The sequence below is a fragment of the Taudactylus pleione genome, unplaced genomic scaffold (genome assembly GCF_031769625.1).
Source record: "Taudactylus pleione unplaced genomic scaffold, aTauple2 ptg000117l, whole genome shotgun sequence".
Classification (NCBI taxonomy): Eukaryota; Metazoa; Chordata; class Amphibia; order Anura; family Myobatrachidae; genus Taudactylus; species Taudactylus pleione.
Window position 1 is genome coordinate 22,261,023 of NW_028284519.1, and position 12,261 is coordinate 22,273,283.

General features: G+C 43.3%; 1 protein-coding gene across 2 annotated transcripts in view; it reads left to right on the top strand.

Annotated features, from left to right (window-relative positions):
* The window catches only part of HSF4 (heat shock transcription factor 4), a 96,130-nt gene that overhangs the window by 9,820 nt on the left and 74,049 nt on the right, over window positions 1–12,261 (top strand). For both annotated transcript variants that reach the window (XM_088471987.1, XM_088471988.1), the window contains exon 2: window positions 10,027–10,135. In XM_088471987.1, coding sequence (XP_088328113.1) covers window positions 10,027–10,135 — 109 coding nt within the window. The remainder of the gene's footprint in view (window positions 1–10,026; window positions 10,136–12,261) is intronic.

A 12,261-nucleotide genomic window follows, 5' to 3' on the forward strand; every position in this document is an offset into this window, starting at 1 on the left:
TTGTTTATATGTTATGTGTGCCTGGATCTTTCTTTTTATTTACTTTTCCAATATTTAATAGTTGCAGTCCTAATATGGTACTACTGTAAATACCAATCAAGCCAAGTGAATAAAAAAGGAATTGTGATTAATCAACAATCCTAGAATCACAGATACTATAAAATGAGAGACAATTTTTTTTATAGTAATAATATATTTATGAAATACACATAACTGGCCAGAATCCATAACATACAGATCTAAAAATAAAACTAATGAACTGCAGACCACTACAGATGGTGAGAATACCCAATTAATTGAATGCTGCTGAGTACTAAGTAAAGATCCTTAGAAGTAACAATTAGAGGTACGCTGTGTCCAAGTTATATTGAGGCCACATGGCACCTGATAATTAGTCTTCATGGAGATCTAAATGTAAACAGTAATATATTTGATACATGTGGATTGATAAGAGTATTGGCATTAAGAGGCCGTAAAAGTGATAGAGAGATCTGCTGGTATTGATGTAGTGGTGTATGTGTTTTTCCCGAGCAGCCTCAGTCCACTTCCACATTAAGGGGTCTATTTACTAAGCTGTATTAGGAGATAAAGTGTACGGTGATAAGGTACCAGCCAATCAGTTCCTAACTACCACGTCACAGGCTGTGTTTGAAAAATGTCAGGAGCTGATTGGCTGGTACCTTATCACTGTTCACTTTATGTCCTAACACAGCTTTAGTAAATAGACCCCATAGGGGTTTATGTATCAAGCAGTGAAAAGCATGGAGAAGTAGACCACTGAAGAAGTTGCCCATAGCAACCAATCAGCTCCTACCTATTATTTTATAAAGACTACTTGATAAATGTTAGTTCAAAGCTGATTGGTTGCTATGGGCAACTTCTCCACTGGTTCACTTCTCCACACTTTTCACCACTTGATACATAAACCCTATAGTGTTTTTAGTGCTGGCAAGAATAAGCTGCTGGAGCCTCTGTAAGAGAGTACGACCACAATCTTCCAATAGCCAATATAACTGGAAACTCTGGGCCTGATTCAGAGCCGGACGTTCTTTCAGAGCGCTTGCTCTGAATCAGTGCCCACCTATTGTATTTTTAGAGCGGCCTCCTGGCCACTCGCATAGCTGTGGGTGACCACCCGCAGCTAGTGTGAGCGGCCAGGATGATGGTAGCGATGGTCAAGACCATCGCGACCATCGGACTTGCGAGGAGACCCTTGTGGTAGGGTCTCGTTGCCGCAAGTCCCAGTGGACTTCTTGCTCTTACAGAGCAAGAAGTCCACCCACTGACATCACTTGTGATGTCAGTGGGGCCGGCCCCAGACGGTAGGCATTCCCATGGGAACGCCTCCGTCTGCGCAGCCACGCCCCTGGCCCGCCCATCAAAGGGGGCGTGCTGTCACTCAACATCGACAGCACGCCCCCTTTGTAGCGAGACCCGGAGCAACGGCTTGCCCATCACTATCTGGGTCTCGCGTATACGTACGACAGAGCCGCCTCCGTCGTGCGCATGCGCACTGTGCCAACATCGACCCGCTTGCGAGCGCTGAGCGCTCGCAAGCGGGTCTGAATCAGGCCCTCTGTGTGAGCATAAATCACCTTCCAGATTCCAGTGTACAAATTATACCACATTTCTCCATCATATTGAATGGTGGTTTTATCAGAGGAAAGTAATCATTTTAATTCCCAGATCCATATTTAAACGGGTAATGAACAATCAAAAGACTGGTGCTTAATTAGTTGTTTGAGTCAATCTTTGTGGAATTAATAATTTCCTTTAATATTTAAAACCAGCTTTATCAATAATTGTATTAGCAATATAATTAAAATAAACTATAAAGCAATATACAGATAAATTCAGACAGACATATATCATCCTCATTTAAATATTTCAAAACATAGATCTCTCAAGATAGGTAGCTTTTTCTCCACTTCTCATCCCTTAAGTGGGTAGTATGTCTAATGTGGGAGCATAGAGAGAAACAACGTGAGCTTGCAAGTAAAAAATCAGCAAAGGATATAGATTTGTGGTGAGAGAACCAATGCCTGACGTAATGGGATGACCATGAGGTGATGAAATGGACTTGTGGGTCTTAGAAAGGTGGTGGTAAGTGGCATCACTGGGGGCCTATTCATCAACACTAAAATAACGTTTTTAAGGACATTTTCCTTAATTACCGTTTTTTTATTATTCATGAACACACTTAACACAGGAGATATCACTGATATCTTCTGGTTAAGTCCACCTGCGTTAATTTCCACACTCCCCATACATTAGTATGTTAATAAATCAGGCTATTCCTCAAATTCCGCAAATTATGTATTTTCGGAATTTGATGGTGTACTCTACACCACACTCAGGTGGCGTGTAGCAGATTACACTTACCTGCCTTCAGCTGGGCAGGTCCTCCTAGGCTCGGTCTGTCGCTCCCTGGTCCCTCCTCCGGCTCCAGCTGCTGTTCTGACACTGTGTTCTCCCAGCAGGATACAGTAAAGTTTAGAAAAAAATAAAATGTTTTTTTTTCTTCTAAACTTTACTGTGTTCTGTCGGGAGAACACGGTGTCAGAACAGCAGCCGGAGGCACCCGCAGCGGCCAGGTAAGTGGAGGACAGGGAGGTGAGCGGAGGGGTGGAGGGGGGGGTTGGGGAGGACACAGAATTACCGCAGCTGTAGGCAGTGCTGCGCATGCGCTGCTTTTACAGATGTAACGGCGCATACGCAGCACTGATTACAGCTGCGGTAAGGTGGAGTAGAGAGAGAAAAGTAACTATTTCCCGAAAGCTGTCATTGCAAAAATGACAGCATTTCGGAGGAGGAATGATGAATTCCTCCGGTAATTAGGTAGAAGTCCATGCAAGTTCTCAACCTAATTACCTCCAGAGAATTTTTAGTAATGATGAATAGGCCCCTGGGTGTGGATTGTAAAGAAATAAGAACTGTTCCTTGTAGATTATCAGGTTCTGTGTAGTCTCCATATACCTTAAATACGGGATGCAATCGGGAAGCTGGCTGACATTATACCGACACCCGGCTTTCGGACTGTCATATCCCGGCGAGGGTGAAAAGCCCGGCATCTAGATGTAGACGCCGCTCATTTCACCGACACCGGGACACCGGCGCTTGGCATCCCGATCGAAGGGACGCTGGGCGCTGCGAGCGGACAGCTGCGCGGGGGGGGGGGAGGGAGGGTTAGGTTTTGTGCACCCAAGGGGGACTTAGGGTTAGGCACCCCCCCCCCGGGAGGGTTAGGCTTAGGCTAGGGCAGAGGTTTTCAACCGGTGTGCCGCGGCACACTAGTGTGCAGTGGCCGGTTGTGAAGTGTGCCGCGGGTCTGTCAGAGCCACCGGGCACATTTTACTGTACTTCAGCATCCCGGGCCGCTGAGCTCCTCTGGGAGACTCAGGCGCGACCGGGTAGTGACCTGGAAAGATGCGGCGGCGTGACATCACAGGGCACGCACGCCGCGTTGTCCACTGCTCTCCAGCCCGCTCTGCCAGCTAACGCCCTGCGCCAATCAGCCAACCCACGCTCTGTCCAGGCAGACTCTGCAGCCTGCCTGGAAGCCCGCCCGCACGCAATCCTGCTGCAGTGTGAGTGACAAGGGGGGAAGAAATGTGGGTTTTGTGGGGACCAGACATTTTTTTCTTCTCCGTGGGTACCAGCCATAGTTTATTTTTTCGTGGGAACCAGTCATGTCATTTTTTTTAGTGAGAACCAGCCATATGTTATCCAGCCATATATTTGCCTATTTAGTGGGGAACAATGTGTTTTGTTTTGTTTTGTTTCTGTGGGGCCAGCCATAGGTTTCTTTTTCTGTGGGGAGCAATTCTGTGGGGCGCAACGTGGTATGGTTGTTTTTTTTGTGGGGAGCAATGTGGTTTTTTTTTTCTGTTAGGCCAGCCAATGGGATTGTTTAATTCTTGTGGGGGCCAATGTAGTGTGTTTTTTATTCTTGTGGGGGCCAATGTAGTGTGTTTTGTTCCTGTGGGAACTAATGTAGTGTGTTTTTTCATAGTCCGCGCACACCGCATCGCCGGATGGTGTGCCTTGGCAATTTTAAAATCTTGTGTAGTGTGCCGCGAGTTAAAAAAGGTTGAAAATCACTGGGCTAGGGGGAGGGAGGGTTAGGGTTAGGCACCCTCGGTGGGGACTTAGGGTTAGGCAGCTGGGAAGGGGGGATCAGGGTTAGGCACTTACAGGGGGGATCAGGGTTAGGCACTTACAGGGGGGATTAGGGTTAGGCACCCCTAAGGAGGGTTAGGGGGGTTAGGTTAGTCATTACTTGCCTTACAACGATCGGGATTTCCAGCGCTGTCGGGCTCACGCTGCCGGGATCTGTTCCAGTGTCGGGCTGCTGCTGCCGGGAGTCGAGCCGATTCCCTTAAATACAGGTTACCTCTAATTGTTACTTATGAGGACTTTTGTTTAGTATTTCATACTGCCAAGCAGCATTCAATTAATTGGGTATTCTTACCATCTGCAGTGGTGTGCAGTACGTGTGTTTTAATAATTTTTACCTATTTGTATGTCATAAATTGTTGCCATTTGTGTATTTAATAAATATTATTATTATTAATAATAAAAAAAGAAGTTTCCAATCTCATAGTATCTGCGCTCCTAGGATTGTTGAGTATTCACAATTTCTATTTATTACAGATATAAAGCCCAGATTTATTACAATTTTTTTTTTTTTAATTATTAGAGAATGGCCTGGCTGGTTCATCTTGACAGGAAGGTGACAGTAACTCATTACTAAATTACAGTCATTAAGAAAAATAAGCAAAATATATTTTTTTTAATATTTATTTTACAGTAAGTTACCACTCTGGGCCAGTATTACTGTGCCGACTCCGTATTGCACAGCTGCCATGATGATATTTTTTTGATAAATTGCAATGATTATAGATTTTATTTGTCATCTTGACAAGTGGCGGTAAAATAATCTGCCTTATCATTGTAGAAAGGGGCTTATTAATAAATAGAGACCTCACCTGCATGTAGCATTTATAAAGCCCTCACTCCTAGCAAGCTCTGCATGACAAACGTTTGGAACTACATTTTTTTGCTGGTGCCTCAAAGAGCCTTGTTTAAACTGGTTCACCATCTTTGTCCCTTAGGATTCTTCCTTCTCTAACACATCAACTTCAGCTTGTCCCTTTAGGATTCTTCATTCTCTAACCCATCAACTTCAGCTTTGTCCCTCCATGATTCTACCTTCTCCAACCCATCATCTTAAGCATTTTGCCTCATGATTCTGCGTTTTCCAGCCCATTGAGTTCTGCTTTGTACCTCATCGTCTCAGAACTAAATGATGCTTGGCCGCACATGGCATCAAAAGATGGCCATACACCTAAAGATTATCTTTCCAACCATCCAGCTAGTTGGCTTGTTGGAACAAAAATCTGGTAATGTATGGGAGCAAATAACAATAAGCCATTTGCTTCCAAAAACTGGAAAACAAATGAAAATGGTCATTCAGACAAATTACATAAATTAAATGGATTTAAGCAATAGTGACCATATTATTCTGTTTTCCAGTGTTTGGGACAAAATGGCTGATTGCTAGTTGGATGGTTGGAAAGATAAACTTTAGTGCATAGCTTTAGTCTCGATCCCTGATAGCAAAGTGGTTTTCTGCTTAAAGCAACTAGCACTGTTGCAGCCTACTATCAGAGCTTAGGATAGTGATCATTTCAGAGCTTGGGCTTTGTAAAGTACAGTAGTACATCTTGTATTATGGATATTACCTAAGACTAGGACAAGCAATCGTCTCAAGTTCCACCTATATGTGATCGGGAAAAAGCCTACTGCATTTATCAAATGACCTGAGCTTAAGATCTCTTGATAACCATTACAGAGAGAATATTTTGTCTGTGATATTTGTGACTGTTAATATTGTTAAAATGTGGGCATTTGCTGTGAACATGCAGCTATATGCTAATGCTAGTATCAGCCCTTCCCCTGCAGGGCTTAAAATATAAAGTGCACATTTCCAGCACATGCACAGGTTTCCAGCACATGTATGTACAGTAAATGCATTTCATGTTCAAAAACAGATTGTCGTCTGCCCAACTCTAAATGAGGCCCAATAGGATATATGAGATGCTTCGATGAAACGCAAGCTGAATACGCTTAAGGAAAAAATAAGAGTCCTTAGTTTTTTGTAATTGGTTAGAATTGGGTCAACTGTTGCTAGGTTGAGTAGTTTGGGGGATTTATTTGGTTGGTTGGTTGCTGACCATGTATGAGCTCGTGGGAGTGGCTTCCTTTCTGGATGGTGTTTGTCTCTCCCTCCCCTATTCTCTTTCATATGCTCTTTATTGTGTTGTGTTCTTACTAACACCGTGTTATTATCATGTTGGGCGAATAGGTGCTACAAACCAACGGCCACGTAAGGTGTAAGAAAACGTTGTAGAGCACATATCCTTTGAAGGGTCATAGTATGGCCTACCTCTGCGGAAGGACTTTGGGCGTCCGTCTCTGCGGACACATTCATACTATGCATGATTATAGGGGGTTGTGAGTCTTCACAGCTCAGCTTACATTGACCAGAGGGGGGCGTTTCAGTCGCTCCGTAATATTGGTTAAGTAACATATAGCTGGAGTTGTGTTTGTAGCATCCTTCTTTGCCTCCCAAAGTAAATGAAAAGTTCAGGGTCAGACCTTCAATAAAAGCAAGTTATGACCATTTAACCAAAGCAGTCTGTGTCCGTGTCTTTATTTTAGTATAAGTTAGTTATAAGTTGTTATATTGTCTTTAATTGCAATAAAGTTATGGATGCCTTTATTACTTCTTCTGGCCTCCCAACAGAGTTGGCCAGTCTCCTAGTTCCATTCACTTGCCAACTGAAGTGGGCGGTTGGGAGGTCAGATGAGGCAATTTAAAGTGAACACATAATCTAGATTCGCCCCCACTGTAAAATACCACAAATTGCAGCCTTGAGCACCGGAGGTCACACCCATGATGATGTGTAACCCTGCCACCTGTTGTAAAATGCTGCAAATTACAGCTATAAATAGCAGGGGTGTGGCCACAATGACAGGAATTCTGCGCCCCTCCCGGCCATTGGTGAGGGTTTGCCCTCTCCGGGGCATTCAGAATGTCTGCATGTATGATTTACAGTGCAGCATGTAATGAACTAGAATATACATGTGTCGATAGCTGACAAATAGACATATGATTTTGTTGCTAGAATGTATGTCGGCTGGAACTGATGAATATATTGATGGGAATGATGCTGTTTATGCCCAGTGGAGGCAATACAATAGCTGTCTAGAGTTGAACATACGTGCCTATGCGAGACATAATCAGATTCATGCTGCGGCTGCATTAAAGGGTGCAAGATGTGGAGCGCACAGGGGTTTATGAGTCAGGGTTCCCTATCCAGCCTCTAGACTTGCGTGTTCTGCTCTCAGCTGTCAGTGACTAGCAATCGCCTCATTATATGATTGGTCACTCATGTCCGACCTGTGACCTGCCAACTTCATGTAAATAATATTCTGTTTTTCTGCACACCATGCAGGTAATCAAAATCAATTTAAAAGAATGTATAGCACATAACTGAATGTAATAAATCGATAATTAGTTTAGTTTAAAAACAGTTTATTGCAACAAGCATATTGTACTAGCTAAACGCTTCAGTTTATTCGTATCATCTGGCACAATGACCAAAGCTTTGTGGTGTTCGTGATCGCATAGAAACTACATTGTGATTTGTTCTAGCCTTTTCAGTATGGACCGACCACATATACTGTGAGTCCTTGAAACACTGTTCCCGCTCTCCATATTATTTTTTTGTACCAGTATGATGTCATTTGCATGTTTTAGCTTTGGACTTTCTTTAAGCCGGCCATACACCTAAAGATTATCTTTCCAACCATCCAACTAGTTGGCTGGTTGGAACGAAAATATGATAATGTATGGGAGCAAATGACAATTGACCATTTGTTCCAAAACACTGAAAAATGGATAAAAATGGTCATTCGGACAAATTGGTTAAATCAAATGGGCAGCTGTGGGGCAGTGATGATGGTGCCACCCCCGAGGTTCTGCGTCCTGGGAGACAGCACCACTCACACACTCCTAGTTACTGCCCTGATTACCATGTCTGGACTGCTGACCAATTAACACCACTTAGCCAGTAATTATTATACATTGCCCTCTACAGCTCAAAGCCCCTGGGGAATACTCGCCATCTTTTTTATTTTTCCTCTCCTGGAAAGTTCATGGAGGGAAGATGTACTGTAGGTGATTGCTTTGAGGTGCAGACACAGACATTTTGCATTATTAGGTCCCACCCCAGTAAAACAATGCCATGAATCGCGGGTTCATGAAGAGTTGGTGGGGCCGAGATGAAGCCATTCATAATCATTCCCCCCTTCCTGCCCATTTTACTAGGAAGTAAGCAGAATGCAAGAGGGTGACCTACTCTGCCCAGAGTCCCTCCCAAAATAAAGTAGTCCCCGGGATGTTCCCGTAGAGTATGCAAATATACTCTGCGATTAGAGATTTCTATGATTTTATCAGGGGTTTTTAGTACCTTCAAAACAATCCTTATTCATTTGTGCTGGCTCATTTTCCATACTCCTGTGCTACACTCTGTACCAGCTGCAGAACCACTTTTGCTTCAGAGGTTCTGTTCTCCTTTTATTTGATGTACCGTACTCCACCAGAGGTGCTGCTCTATCTAGCATCCCTGCTGCTACGTCTGTGTCCATTCCCTTGTAGCTAATGATACCTGTATCCTAGGGATGGCCATCAGTGGGGTGTCCATTGATCGGCCCATCGGTGATTACCATCAATGGCACAAAAAAAATTATGGTTTGCACTCCCTCCGATAGCCACCGCTACTGTGGGCACAGCGGGCCAATAAAAAAAAATAGGGGTAGGGCTTAGTAGCCATCGGGGGCGGGGCTAAGTGCCATCTTGTCAAGGAAAAAAATAAATGTATTATGTAACAGTTGCTAGGATTGGGGAAGTAAGATACATAGCATCTGTGGACAGTTACAGAGCTAACATAATTATTGACTCCTACAGTACCTCAAACTTAAATTGCTGGGTGTGTTTCCAATTAGTCCGCTCACACTATATTTATATTTTCTCACCTTACTTTTTTGCTGATTATTAGTGTAGGAAATTAGTTATGATTGTTTATTATATATTTTTAACAATGTAATAAAAGTTATGTTTTAATGATTCAATGTGACCAGTGCATCATAACACTTTTCTTTTTCATGTGTTCATTGATAATACACTTGGCCAGAGTATATGAGATGGTATTTGTTGCACAGTTGCTTGGTACTCATGCTGGTTAGTCCACATGTGATATAACTTAACCAGTTCTTAGGTTTATTGATCTTGGTAGAAACAGCAGGTAGCAAATAACAGGGATATGACAGGTTTAATTACAATAGAGTAAAAGTAGAATGGAGGCATTTGGGGTATTGCTGGGCATTGTAGTGCGACGAGCGTTTGGATGTAATGGACGCCAGTGGGTGGTAACATTAATGCCCCCTAATACAGCGGTGATGGTATAGTGTATATGTGGCATCCAAGACCCACCCCTCTACTCAAAGCTGCCTCTCCGTACAATGCACAACGTGAGCATCACACAATTTAGATGTCTCACCTACAGTATGAAGTTAAGGAGAGATACAAACATATTGAGCAAAAACATCAATAAATCAAAAATTCTGAGCATAGGAAATCTTTACAGCTACATGTTACTATGTATTCTGTACAGGTTCATGTTACCAGGTATCTGTATAGAATAAGCTTTCACAACCATATCCTTATTATGCATCCCTCAACGTGTGGGCTCATCGTATAGGTGGGCCTAGGGGTGGCAAAAGGTTTGTGTCTACAGTTTCCAAAAAAGTATATCTAGCCTTGGGTCTAAAAAACTCAATAACGTTCTATAAACAATCAACTGTCTCCCTCAGCTCTGCTCTCGTTATCTTATATTTCTCCTATTATGCCACTTTCCATACATTGGTGCCATCTCATGTCTTTCATATTCCCTCTTGCAGAATGGGACCAGTTTCCATGTTTTCGACCAAGGGCGGTTTGCTAAGGAGGTCCTACCCAAATACTTCAAACACAACAACATGGCCAGTTTCGTGAGGCAGCTGAATATGTGTAAGTTTATAATGATGCAAGTAATTATGTTATATGTGTTGTCTGTGTGTGCTGACACTGGTTGTGATACATGACAACAAAATAACGCTAATAGAATGATAGGAAGCCTGCTTGACAATTACAGTTGTATTTTGTACAAGATATGGGAGCACTGATGCTGTTGAACAGGAAGAGTCATACAATTTGTGCTGCATACAGTATAAAATGCAATATATATACTTTTTTCTCTGCTTTTATGTTTATTTTCATTGTTAAAGTGTATACATCACCTATAAGCACAATGAAATCAGCTATTTTGTGAACTGAACCACTTTGTGTATCATCCTCTAGTGATATCACTACATCCTAGGGTATACCAATCAGATTTGACTTACGGTATCTAGCACCTTATAGAAGATAATAGCTAGAATTTGAATGGTTGCTATGGACAACATATCCACTTCTAAAAACATGCACTTTAGTAAATATAACCCATTGTCATGATACCGGGGTAGCCCATTCATATTTTGCCCTGACCAATTAATGGAAAGTATGCCAGAGTTGCCTACCTTTAATATTCTCTTCCCGGGAGAAACCCGGGTAAGAGAAGCAGCAGGGGGCCGACGGGGGCGGGCTTGACGATTTGCGTCATTAAGCCCCGCCCCCTCGCGGTAAAAATGCCGCGATTGGGCACAATTTACATAGGGGGCGGGGCCAAATGCTGTGATTAATGCAGAATCACAGCTTAAGCCCCGCCCCCTTCACGGAGACCCGCGATTGCCGCTGGTATTCTCCTAATTCTGCCCACTTCACTAGGAAGTGGGCAGAATGCGGGAGAAATGCTTACCCTTCCGGGGGTGCGGGGGGTTACCCGAAAAATCAGGAGCCTCCCGCGAAAACCGGGAGGGTAGGTATGTATGAAGTATGCTTGTGGGTAACCGGGAGAGATTGCCACAACAAGTGAGCACCAATGGACGATTGAACGATTTTTGACTGCATTAAAATGAATGGAATCGTCCAAGTCTGACTGCAAACACATCAGATGTCAGATATCGTTATCTGACAAACGGGAACGCGCATCGTTCATCGTCCATCGTTCAGGCATGTCAGATATGTCAGATTTTCCTTCAGATATGAACGACTGAACGATTTTTAAATCGTTATCGTTCAGATCTGAAGGAAAAATCTGACCGTGTGTATGCACCATTACTTTGCTGCCTTCAACCAGGGGCGTTTTATGGGAGAAGGGGGCATGTGTGCCTTTTCCATGTGTGCCAGAGCCTACTGTGCATGTTTCTAAGAAATTGGCACCAGTTTGGCTACTGTGCATGGACATATCTCCGGGAAAATTATGCTGGCGCCATTTTCTCTGAGTAACTGCCACAAGGTAAGTATATTGGATGGGTGCATGGTGTGTAGTGTGCGTCCCGCCCTTAACTAACAGACCAGTGTGCACTGCAAACCCTGTGCCCATTATAGATATGCCACTGCTTTCAGTCTCTCGTCCGCCATCAGTATCATGGACATAGGAACATATCTCATACTCAGACCAATATCCAGTAATATAATAGGTTTTTTTCTTATTATCTCTTTTATTCATCAGAGCAATAATATAGCATATACAGTAATATAAGAGTTAAGATGTATTAATAAATAGGATGCCAGCCATGAATAACAGTATCAGGTATATAGATAAATACAAACACAGCAATTATAGCACTATGAGGAAAAGGGAAATGACAGCATACTGCAGTGAAAGTAACAGTGACATATAAAGTATGCAGGTACAGCATTATATTGTGATGGCTTCTTCCCAGTGGCGTCACTCACCCTGTCATCCCTCCTATAGTCCTCTGTGTGTGCTGAAGGCGCTCTTGTGCTTGTGAGAGGGACAGAGCTGTAACTAGACTTTTTGGTGCTCTGTGCCAGAAAGAGCATTGGCACCCCCCCTCTATTTTTCAAATAGGGACATAAGACCCAAAAAAGGGCCATGGCCTCATGAGGAAGGGCCAGGGAAGAGATAGGAGATGCTGGTGATAAAAGTAGAGGAAGCTACAAGTGAGAATGTTAATAAACAGAAATTGACAGGCCAGAACAGTGTTCCCTGCCCTGCGGTGCCCCGTGCCATGGCACAGGTCACATTACCC